The sequence below is a fragment of the Dermacentor variabilis genome, chromosome 11, assembly GCF_050947875.1.
Source record: "Dermacentor variabilis isolate Ectoservices chromosome 11, ASM5094787v1, whole genome shotgun sequence".
Taxonomy (NCBI): domain Eukaryota; kingdom Metazoa; phylum Arthropoda; class Arachnida; order Ixodida; family Ixodidae; genus Dermacentor; species Dermacentor variabilis.
The window spans coordinates 45,348,050-45,360,761 of NC_134578.1; the positions used below are offsets into that span (position 1 = coordinate 45,348,050).

A 12,712-nucleotide genomic window follows, 5' to 3' on the forward strand; every position below is an offset into this window, starting at 1 on the left:
CTAAGAATATTATGGCAACTAGCTAAATCAATGTACATTTGAGGTGCAGGGTGGCCGTGCAAAAAGCAAACGCCTCGACGGTTTCCCTTACACAAGCACCGATTACATCTTGGTAATAAACATTTTGAAAATTCACAGACCTGCGTCAACGTTTAGCAAGCAACAATAGACAGGGAATAGTCCCCTCTTTTTGTCATTGTTATAATATGCGTTGGTTTGTTGTAGATTCCTGAAGTCTCTCAAGATGTAGCGGCGGCAACGACCGGAGGCTTCCCTTTATGCGCAGCCGTACGCTTGATCAAACAGATTGATTGATTGATTGATTGATTGATTGATTGATTGATTGATTGATTGATTGATTGATTGATTGATTGATTGATTGATTGATTGATTGATTGATTGATTGATTGATTGATTGATTGATTGATTGATTGATTGATTGATTGATTGACGTAACGTGCGTCGGGGCTTTGAGAGGTGCGTTTCCGAAGGTTCCGGAATAATTTCGATTATAGGTGCGTGTATTTCTTCACATTTTTTTTTCACAGAAATGTGGATGCTGCGTTAGACAAATTGAAAATCGCGATCTCGTGTCCTTCATCAGATTGTCATGTAGACGCATGGCCACAGCGCGGGCATGAGCGAAGTCTCTGAATAGCTACGCGTAAACCATGGTCCAAATGTCCGGGCCGACCTGTTGTACAGGTGCAGTCCCTCAAAGCACGCGCAGACGCCGCCGAAGCAGTGGCTGTGCTGCACGGAGTCACAGTCCTTGGGCTGAGTGCACGATGCCACGCACTGGCCGTCGACGGGGCGTCCGTGGTCTTTTCCCGTGCTGTCGGTGCACGAACAACGGCCCTGCAGCATATCCCAGTCGTAAAGATGCGAGAAAGACGTTTCGGTCATCATGACGAGAGTCTGGGTGTTTAGCCACCAAAAAACGCTGTTTCAGGCGCCTGTCACTTAAGGTACATATAAGCTCTCAGCTGTACGTAAGTTGTATGTACCTTAAGCTGTCACTTAAGGTACATATAGGTTATGTATCTGAGGAGAAATTAACAGTTCTCCAAGGTAATAGCCCCATAAATTCCTTGTTTTATTTGGTTAGTTTTATTTTTGGAAGTAAACAGAACGATGCATATTGCATAGTTTACAAAATGTGTATCAAGTCTAGCGCTATTGGATGCCGCCAGAGAAGTTACGAAAGCAGTGACAAACAAGCACCATCGGTGCTTTAGGCTTTATGTTGCGCCTTTTTACAGCGAAGCTGTACATGGCTAGCTGATTCGCCCGTCCGTCTGTCGCCTGTACGCCGGCAACTCCTACGGCGCAACCCCATGCGCATGCGCGAAAGAAAAGAGAAAGAAGTGCGTGAGTGGCTGCGCCAATAGTGACGCCGTTGCTTTCCGTCGCAGCCGAGCGCGCGCCCAGCAGTTTCTCTCCGGCTCCGAAATGGGTAGGCGGCGCGTCATACGTACTCCTGAGGAGCAGGCAGCTTTCCATCAGCCATGTCGCGAGCAGAACCCGGAACGAGCTCTTCTACGCCGTGCTGATGTTGCAGCCCAGACACAAGAACAGGGTCGTGCTGCCGAGCGCAAGCAGCAACTGCATGCGTGCCGAGGATCCGGCAGCCTACCAAGCCGTCGTTTAATGAAAAGTGAGGATTGACCCAGTGATTAACGCCGATGCCGCACGTTTCAGCTTCACTGGTTAACCATCTGTAAGCAGTGTTTGGGCGGTTATTTTTTCAGTGAGTATTAGTGTATAGCACAAAAGGAACGCTCAACATACACCGACGCTTGCGACATTTGCTTATTTTTCTGAACATCGGTGATCCAGTGCCATCTCGAATTTTAGAAAGTGGGCTAAAACATTTGACAGTTGTCTAAGTATACCAAAAACTCAGGATTCTTTTTCTGATACAGGTCGAAGCTTCAAACTAGCTCTCAGGAGTATTTGTCCACTAGGAATGGTAGTGAATATTTCCTAAACTTACAAAATGAACTTCACATTCTGCGAACGATTTGCGCACGAGCATTCAACTTTCTCAACGATGTCGCCTAAAAAATTGACGTGAGCGTATAAGTATGCAAAGCCACCTACAAGTGTATCGACGCGTAGAGTAGGTCGAGCCCTTCCCACAGCGAAGCTCTCGTCTCTTGCAAAGATGTTAACAACTTTTAAACTGCAAAGTACCTTACATCCTTGTTCACTCTCAGGGGTACAAGTTATTTTACAGTGTACACCGCTAAATATCTGTGGTGCTAATTAACTACCCTTACCAAAGCTCTCCAGCGCGTTTTGATATTTTAAGTAAACTGAAACAATGACACAGCACGGAAAAGCTCCATTTCAGGCTCTGAAAATTCAATGTAGGCACCAACATCGAAATGGGTATTTGGAGCCGCGATAAAGATGCTACTGAATTGTTTCTTGCCTTCTATAGTTCAAGCTCATATGATAAATAGGCGTGGAAAGGGTGCAAGAAAAAAAATGGCATTTTGCTGAAAGTTTAGGGCCCGTATTCACAAAAAGTTCTTACGCTTAAAGCGTTCGTACCAGCCAATAGTGATGTAAGACGCATGATTAGCAAGGGCGATCAGCCAATGAAAAACAGAACTTACGAACAGAAAGCTTTGCGATTTCGGCCCCTGGTCTTTGTTCATGATTCCTTACGTCACTCAGAACATATTTCCATGATCCCGACAGAAATTTTTCGAGTATTCATGGGCATGCCCGCAGAAAAATGTGACACCCTCGTTTCACTACACGGTCGCTTTCGCCGCTGTGGCCGCAACTTCTGTCGTAAGCAAAAACAAATAGTACTTAGGCCAGCTGGTTGATACTTGGTGAAGTCAATATAGAGCAAATAACACTAAATTAAACGAAAATGTGATAACATGAAATGAAGTGATCTTGTGCGCATGCGGTACGATATCTTCTTTTTTCTTCTAGTATTCTAAGAGACGGCGGTCCGGCCTTCTCTTCTTCGTGTTTGGTTTACTCAAGCTACAATGGCTTCACAAATGCCGTAAGCCTGGCGTTGTCTCCGCGCAACAATTTCAGTTCAGTAGCGGAGACAGAGAGCGCTGTAGTCTTGAAATGACGTGAGACTGACTGCCCGGACACCTCTCTCTTTCGAAACATTTCGTGGTCACTGTCACTTAAACGCATAATTTACTTCTTCTGCAAACGCCTGTTATGGTAGACAAGCTGCGTATTAGTAAACAGACGTGTCTTGCAGGCAGTGGCGCGTAAGGGGAGGAGGGCAAGGGGTGTACAAATATGACCGGCGACGGGAAGTGGGAGAAGGGGATAGCAAGGCAGGAAACGCCACATAATAACAAATAAATTTTGGAGGGAGAAGGGGAGGGCACGCAGCCGGTTGAATTGCCTTAGCAGTTACAGGCAACATTTTTTTCTTTAGTTTGGTAAAGTGAAAAAAAGAAAAACACTAGGGTATGTCCTGGCGAACAAATTCTTATCTTAGAACTATTCGTAAGAAGTAGTTCGAGCCCATAATCGTTTTGCACGTATCATTAGAGAAGGCGGCCGGCCAATAACGGACAGCTCTTACGAACCAGACGCTGGAAAGACTGTTTCACGCGCGCAGCGGCAGCTAGACCCAACTAGACCCAACCCACAAACCCCAGAAAACACTTGTGGCGTACGTGTTGGATCAGTCTAGTAATACCGAAAAATTCGTGTTCTTAAGTTGGTCTAACCTGCCGGATGACTCTTTTCGCGGGTTTTAAATATATAAATGGTCTATACTAATATGCATATTTATTCTTATATCTTACGGCATGATTAGGTTGTAAAGTTTTGCCTACCTGCAGTGTAAAAGTGACAAAAATCTCCTTGATTCTGTTTTTTTTTCCTTTATTTGCTATGTTTCTTTTTGTCAGTGCTGCCGTGTGCCGTTGCCTTTCAATCGCCCGCAGAATTAAACGCGTCACGAGCAAAGCCGGCAACCATCCAGGGTCCCTCTTTGTAAACAGCGAAAGGGTCTTGTGAGCCACATGTTTCTACCTTCATGCAGAACCCTTGGGCGTTACTGCAGTCGGCGTCCTCCTCACAGACGTCGCCGATCTGGTAGGTGCTCTTGGGCACGTCGATCTGCACCAACTTCGACGTCGGCGTGCCGGACAGCACCGCGGTCACGTTGACGGTGCCGCCATGTGTGAACTCCCGCCGTCGCAGGTAGATGGCGCCACTGAACTGTCGCCGCGGAGAGTCGACCATGACCTTGGCGACGGAGCGGCCGCCGCGCTCCCGGTCGCTGTGCCACCTGACGACGGTGTCGCCGTACGTGACCAGGTAGTAGCTGATCTCGAGCAGATCGAACTGCGTCAACACGCGGAAGCGGGACACAATAACGTTTCTTCGGTTATGCTTAGTTTTGGTGAAAGATAATCGGGGGGCTGGAGGGGGGGGGGGTACAGTGTGGTGACATTACACCAGGACAGGAAAGTTGCAAGTTCGTGAACAAGTCGCTGACCTGCATATGTTAAAAAACATGTAAAAACTCAAAATCTGTATGCACAGCGAATCCGAGAATGCGTTGCCCCATTGCTCAATCTCGAAGGCTATGCTCCTAATGTCGCCTTGTTTTAGTAATATAGCAGAGATGGCGCCAGCACATCGGCATTGTTTCATCTCTCTCAAGTACAAAATTTAGGCGGTAAACACTAGTTGCTGCCAAAACGTGCCTTGAGTTGCAAGCCGAACAAGATCGTGACGGCTGCCCGGCTCATAGGGAAATGGACGAAACGGAAACCTGAGCTACATAGCTCCGTCTGCTACGAGAAATTTTCAAGGAATTCAAGTTCTTAAGTCTGCATCGTTACAGAGTAGGACTCCTCACAGTTTGATATGCATGCATTATTATATTTACCTACTTTTCTGTTCATTTTGCGTGTAAGAAACTTTCTGCTTAATTAGCCTTCAGAAAATTCAGTTTACTATCGCATACTGCACTTCCTTCCTGGCGAATGTCCTAAGAATATAGTAACATAATATATCTATAAGAATGGGTGCAGCCTCGCATCGTGCAGGAAGCACCTTAGGTCCCTGCAATGAGAGTAACGCGCGCAAAAAAGTCGGCATGTCAGTCACTGTGGAAGCCACGTACAGCGTCTAAGCAAGGGCTCTTATATATGTAATCTGCCAGCGCAAGCTCCGATTACACTTTCTCTGCTAAATTTTTAAGATCTTTACTTAACAAAGCTCTGGTTGCCAAAGCAATTCTACCAGCTAAAAAGTGCGTAACGCATCATAGCAAATCCACCGAGGACACAAAAGATGGCAAAAACTGCGAATTTACCCCTTCTTTTTGTACCCCTGTGACACGTCAACTTTCAATTACCATTAAGCCAAGAACTATTCAAATTGGGAACATTAAAGCCCCATTTCCGGCAGATCGTGGAAGGGAGCCAAAGGGTTGGCGTATTTCAAGGTGTGTCGCTTAGGCGGTCTTTGATGAAAGTTCGCGTATGAAGTATGAGAGGATGCATACGTCACGTCAACGACAAGAAGCAAACCAAGAAATTATACAACGGTAGGTTTGCGCCAGTTGCATGTCGATCGTAAAAAGGGAGGGACAATAACTTCCTCTTAGGTGTACCGGAGTCATTCAATACTTTGGTTAGCCTCAGTTGTTCCAAGGGGCAGGGACTTTGGAAAGGTATATTTAGTGAGGAGGCACGAGTGAGGCCTCACTTCGCCCTGGCATAGTTTATTTGTTTTGAAACACTGGCTAAATTCACCAGTGATTAAGGGGTATTGGGCCTTCAAAGCTGGGGAGGCATGCGCTCTTCCTCTTACAATGAAATTTGTGGCAGGCGGGTGATCCCACTGCAAGCCCCCTGTTCCGGAATCGGTGCCAAGTGGCCAATCACAGAGGTAACAGCTTTTCAGCAACGACCAAGTCAATGACTGGGATGGCATAAATGCAAAAAAAAATGGATCTAGCAGATAATTACCGCGAAATCCCGCAAGGTGGATGAAGGTTCACGAAAGGGAACGATTGTCATCCATCCGAGTGCACAGCACTAAGCTTAGACGAAAAAAAGCGTACGGGTTTTCTTTGTGGCATCGTGCTACACGATTGAAACAGATGGGTCGTGGACCTGTGGTAGTCGACAACTACGGGCTCACCGATGAGCGGGGAAGTGCAGTCACCCTGGCGGTTAGGCTCAGCGCTCCGGCGATGCGGCACCGCCGGTGCCCCCTCTTGGAGAAGAAGCTCATGTCCGAGGAGCGGCATGTGCACAGGTCCCTCCAGCAGCTGTGACCCTGGGCCTCGGTGCACGACTCGTTGACGAGGCAAGCGGGGGGACGCCGCTCCACGGTCAGGGCCCACGACACGTTCACGACCGGGGGTTCACCGCCTCCCGGCACGGGCTCTCGGGCCTCGCACGTGTACACACCAGCGTCGCGGAACTTGAGCGAGCCGATGCTGATGGAGCGGTTCAGCTGCACCGTCTCCTCGCCGGGAACCTGTGGTGTTTTTTTTTTAATTTAATTTTAATATGGTCAAGACATAACACAAAATCTATCGCCTACACATATTGGCCCTAACCATTAGGACTTGTCTCGGTTCCATGTAATCATGCGACTCGGGTATAGATATAGACAAAAAAAATAACAACAGTGCAAAGCAAATATGATTTCTAGAAACTCCAGCATAAGAGCTATAGACTGTACGTGTACAGCTCAGACAAGAGAATACTTAAAAACTGTTAAAAGCAACGTTGTAATGCGTGGCTCTTACTTTGCTGGCACTCTAGCTGCAAATGCTTACTTAAGCTGTCATTGTATTGCACAAGAAGTAGAAATGTGCCAGTGTCGCCAATCACAAGTCTTGCAAAGTCCAGCGACTGTGCACTTGCCAGAAAAAGAAATTCGCTCACCTAGTACGCGCAAGCGTTCTCTTTCACAGTGTAACGCACGGTACATATGATTATAAAAACGAAGACAAAGGAAATCCTAGAACCTATACGCAGACTACTGACAAGTACAACAGAACTGAAATATTAAAGAAACAGCTCACCAAGATGGAGCAGAGACACAAAAAGTGAAAATAAATGACTTTACGCGAAGTCATTTGAAAGACATCTCTTATAATAAACTGTTTCAATGCAAAGGAAAGTTGCTCCTCATCGTAAAGGTGTTCCGGCTTTGGAACAAAGACTGCTCTTCTTGTCCCAGCCTGTTTCCTGCCTTTTATCTATGGGCTAAGCTTTTCTTTAAGATAATCATCCGTCAACGCAACATTCGCACGTCGAATATATTATTTTACCAGATACGCGCCAGGAAAATAAATTCCGCTTTACCATTACATCAATTAGCTAGAATAAGCAATAGTTATCTGTATTTCGGTCCAATAAAACTGTCGATTAGTGGAATAGCACTACTAGTGATATTGTAAAAACCAACTGATTCTCGAGTCCGATGCTTTCTGAACCTTGAATTACGTCTTAAGCTAACATAGCGAAAGTTTAAAAGGCCACAGTTTATCATAAATCGAATCTCCGTTTTTACAGCTTCGTGACTCAGTAACAAAAGCAGATACTTAGATCCGGGAATAGTGCCTGAGATGGCATTTAAGCAGTGGCGTAGCTAGGTCTTGTGGCAACCGGGGCCCATAGGTCTTCTGACACCCCCCCAGGTGTAGCCGGCGGAAGGAAGGGTGTCTGCAGCTGTATATGACACCCCCCTCTCCACAGGCCCCTTGCGCCCGGGGTCCACGGCCCCCGGCCCCCCTATTGCTACGCCACTGGTTGCATGTGCATGCTTAACAAGTGGTTTACCACAAATCGATGCGCGTGTGCTGAAAAGAGCAGCATGGGCGTCCTTGGCACGTCGTTTGGCGGAAATCCACGTGCCCGCTCTGCCAAAAGCTGCATGCGCATGCTTAGCTTGTGGTTTGGCAGAAAACAACGTGCGCGTCTACGGAAAAATGCATGCGCATGCTTAACAAGTGGTTTGGCACAAATCCATGGGCGTGTGCTGAAAAGAGCAGCATGGGCGTGCTTAGTACGTGGTTTGGTAGAAATCCACGTGCACGCTCTGCCAAAAGCAGCATGTGCATGCTTAACTTGTGGTTTGGCAGAAAAAACGTGCGCGTCTACCAAGAGATGTATGTGCATGCTTAACAAGTGGCTTACCCCAAATCGATGCACGTGTGCTGAAAAGAGCAAAATGGGCGTGCTTAGCATGTGGTTTGGTAGAAATGCACGTGCGCGCTCTGCCAAAAGCAGCATGTGCATGCTTAACTAGTGTTTTGGCAGAAAACAACGTGCGCGTGCTAGCAAAAGCTGCATGTTCATGCTTAACAAGTGGTTTGGCAGAAATCCATGCGCGTGTGCTCAAAAGAGCAGCATGGGCGTGCTTAGCACGTAGTTTGGCAGAAATCCACGTGCGCGCTGTGCCAAAAGCAGCGTGTGCATGCTTTACTTGTGGTTTGGCAGAAAACAACTTGCGCGTCTACGGAAAGATGCATGTGCATGCTTAACAAGTGGTTTGGCACAAATCCATGCACGTGTGCTGAAAAGAGCAGCATGGGCGTGCTTAGCACGTGGTTTGGTAGAAATCCACGTGCGCGCTCTGCCAAAAGCAGCATGTGCATGCTTATCTTGTGGTTTGGCAGAAAACAACGTGCGCGTCTACCGAAACATGCATGTGCATGCTTAACAAGTGGTTTGGCACAAATCTATGCGCGTGTGCTGAAAAGAGCAGCATCGCCATGCTTAGAACGTGGTTTGGTAGAAATCCACGTGCGCGCTCCGCCAAAAGCAGCATGTGCATGCTTAACCTGTGGTTTGGCAGAAAACAACGTGCGCGTCTACAAAAAGATGCACGTGCATGCTTAACAAGCGGTTTACCACAAATCGATGTGCGTGTGCTGAAAAGAGCAGCATGGGCGTACTTGGCAAGTCGTTTCGCAGAAATCCACGTGCGAGTTCTGGCAAAAGCAGCATGTGCATTGCTAACTTGTGGTTTGACAGAAAACAACGTGCGCGTCTACAAAAAGATGCATGTGCATGCTTAACAAGTAGTTTACCACAAATCGATGTGCGTGCGCTGAAAAGAGCAGCATGGGCGTGCTTGGCAAGTCGTTTGGCAGAAATCCACGTGCGCGCTCTGGCAAAAGCAGCATGTGCAATGCTAACTTGTGGTATTGCAGAAAACAACGTGCGCGTCTACGAAAAGATGCATGTGCATGCTTAGCAAGTGGTTCGGCACAAATCCATGCGCGTGTGCTGAAAAGAGCAGCATGGGCGTGCTTAGCACGTGGCTTGGTAGAAATCCACGTGCGCGCTCTTCCAAAAGCAGCATGTGCATGCTTTACTTGTGGTTTGATAGAAAACAACGTGCGCGTCTACCAAATGATGCATGCAGTGGCGTAGCTAGGTCGTCTGGCAACCGGGGCCCATAGGTCTTCTGTCTCCCCCCAGGTGTAGCCGGCGGAAGGGAGGGTGTCTGCAGCCGCATATGACACCCCCTCTCCACAGGCCCCTTGCACCCGGGTCCCACGGCCCCCCGGCCCCCCCTATTGCTACGCCACTGCGTTTAAGTATGTTGAATTTAGCATTGGGTTACTGGTTGCTTGAAGGTACAAAGGCAGCCGAAGAATTCATCATTTGCAAACAGGGCAGGCGCGCTAGCAAATGCACCTAAACTGTCAACATTCTGGAATTTTATGAGGACGTTAGTTAAAGTCCAGCCATCATCCCGTACTGAACATCAATTTCTCAGTAACTTCACATGCAGCAAGTCTTATACATGCAGCTTCAGTCATTCGTAATTAGAGTCTGTGCGTTTTACAGGCGCACTGGCTGTTTCCGTTAACAGGAAGCTTTATCCCATGTTCAACTCCCATTTCTCTATTCAAATACACGATAAATGCAGAAACACTTTCATTCAGCAACTGGAGGCTCATTTTGGAGTTAGGGCACCCTGTGCTCTCCAAAAATTGTCGAAAACTGATTTTGACAAAGCCAGGCCAGAACTTAGCGCTATCTAAGTATGATGCTGTAGCAAGCCTAAACTGTGATGATTGTGACGTATCGACGGGCGGATGCGTCACTAATGACCACGCACTCTCATTTATGAAAGTGACGTCTCAATACCTCGCAGCACTTTGGCGATTTCCCGCACACTCTGATGTGATCGCGCACTCTTAAAATGCGTCGAGTTTCCTGTTACGTAGCCCCAAAGTGAGTAAGTTCTGCCTATCAGGTTATATAATATATGCCTGACCGATGATGGGATTGAAGCTCAGCATTCCAGCTCAGCAGTCCAATGCTCTTAAACGTAGGCCACGATCGCACGCATGATTCTACCGTGTCAAAGTACCTCTTTGAAACGGACAGCACAGGCGTCACGGGCTAATTTCTCCCAGTCTTCCCTCGTGACAACTAGTGCCTTGAGACGCCGCGTTAGACTGCTCGGCTTTCGGGATCGGCTCACATTTTTCGTCAGATGGATGCCTACAAAGTCTGCGAAGTCCGCCTATAGCGCTATCGAATCACAACTGGAGCGCAAAGCGCATATCATACGAACGCATATCATAATCCTTTACACTCCATCTGTTAGATTGTCTTAACCGGAAAAATATAGTATTTCAATTTGTAGACTATGTCAAATTTCTACATTGTTCGCGTGTTTTGCAAATTTCATGCTCACAAATTATTGTCATAACCTAATTCGGGGATGATTTTCGCACGTTTTATTTGCCTGAGATGCGGCTTGCTGAATTTTCATTTCTTTTGATAATTCCTCAGTTACAGAGCTCGAACCTTGGTGATTCTCTTCCGTTTGGTGTTTTCGAAATTTCGGCCAAATTTTATATAAAATATTTTTGGCCTAGATTACTACTGGCTAACACTAGTCCGTGTTTTGAACTTTCACCGCTAAAGGATACAACAAACATCGACATTTCGTCAGTGGAAACTTAACAAAACCATTTAGCCGATACCATCTAATTGGGTGCGCATTACTTCGAGATAAATTAAGCTTCTTCTAAAAGGCAGGCTTGTTTGAGCACCCTAACTCTGATAAGCAGATATATCGAATTTTACAAACTGTATCTGATAGATCGTCTAGAGGAACATGCTGCGTTAGTTGAGAAGCTAGGTGAAATACCTAGATAGCCTTACGATGATTTTGCGAAAGCCCGACTGCGTAATTATTGACATATATGACAACGGCGTGCAGTAAATCGGTTTGACATAATAGTCCTGCGGAAACCCGCAAGGTCGAGAGAAGTAATTAATAAAGGGAAAATCAGACATCCGCCCATTCGTAGCGTTTGCGACAAAGAAAGCCCATACGGGTTCCTCGAAAGAAAAGCCTCACAGTTGAAGAAAAATTCGTCCTGGTCCGGGACTCGAATCTGGGACCACCGCCTTTCCGGGGCAGCCGCTCTACCTATCAGATGGCAGGGTGAAGTCGAATTTGTCGACAACACGAAGTACATCGGTGTAAGACATATTTCTCCAAAGGTGCTGTTCGCAACATTGTGATGCAGCGTGAGGGTCATGTTTCTAGTGGCCTATTGGTTTGTTTGTTAATAATGCGATTCTGGACAAATGTTTACAAAAATTTATGGCATACATTAAAATATCCGCTCTCAAGATCAGGAGATTTCGTGCGTCACAGATCATCAATCCCTGTTCGATGTTGGCCAAGTAACACTTTTTCTCCGTTTCCATGCATTAAGAGAGGATTTGCTCGGTTGAAAGTGCCTCGCAAGTGAACGATCAATCTAGCGGCATTGCCTCTAGGCAGCGCCCGCTGACATCCATACGCAATCATTTCCTCCAATATATGAGGCTTCTCACGCGTGCCACTTTGTAAGCTTTTCGTGACATCCATTCCTTTCCACTTTTATCTCGCCCATCGTGATGGCCGCCCATTTGTCGACAGCTGCCCAATGCTGCTTCGGTTCACCTTGTTGCGCAATTCACGGCAGAGCGCATTCCCCTGTTATCTGCTGGTTTCTTCACTGAAATCCCTCACTGGCATGACCGCTAAGTTTAGGATGCAGTGCTTGATTACAGTTCCAAATTCTCAGACATTACTCGCTTACGGAGATGGGGAGAATTATAAAGATCACTCAAATTCGCTGTGTTACTACTTACTGCCCTCCACCTTGTTTTGGAGGTTCTCCAAGAGTCCTCTCTATAAAAGGGCACCCGACAACTAGTTCGACCAGCAGTTCGTTCAACAGCAGCTCTGAAGTCACCATGGTAAGCCTACCTGGTCCATACTTCTCCCTGTAGACAATCAAACGGACGAATGACTCGGAGGAACTGTGTGCACATCTTTTTCTGATAAGTCATTCCAGATCGAAGCAGCAATGGTATCGTACCCGCTGGCTCATTCATTCAAATCTGCACGCACGGAATTACTTCTATAAAAAATAAACACGATTCAATTTACCCTTACTTGACAGGCAGTCAACTAAATTGCCATGGAACGCAATATTCGGCGGTGCTTGAAAGCCCTCTTTTGCAAGCGTAGCGAATTTCTCGGGTTGGTACTAACAGCCAGCTGAGAAGCGCGCGTATATTCGTTGAAATTCTAAGCGAGAATTAGGGTAGGTTATGTAGCTGCGCATATTGGAGTAGTAGAATGGGTGACAATGAATTAGAAGTACAGCATATGGCAGCAAAGCACTAATGGGAGGGATCAGATTACTAGA

At 46.8% G+C, this 12,712-nt stretch overlaps 1 protein-coding gene across 1 annotated transcript in view; it reads right to left on the reverse strand.

Moving 5' to 3' along the window:
- The window catches only part of LOC142563700 (uncharacterized), a 130,526-nt gene that overhangs the window by 6,332 nt on the left and 111,482 nt on the right, over positions 1-12,712 (reverse strand). Inside the window, exons 3-5 of the mRNA XM_075674299.1 lie at positions 6,160-6,501; positions 4,033-4,347; positions 695-858 (exon numbers count right to left, since the gene is read on the reverse strand). Coding sequence (XP_075530414.1) covers positions 695-858; positions 4,033-4,347; positions 6,160-6,501 — 821 coding nt within the window. The remainder of the gene's footprint in view (positions 1-694; positions 859-4,032; positions 4,348-6,159; positions 6,502-12,712) is intronic.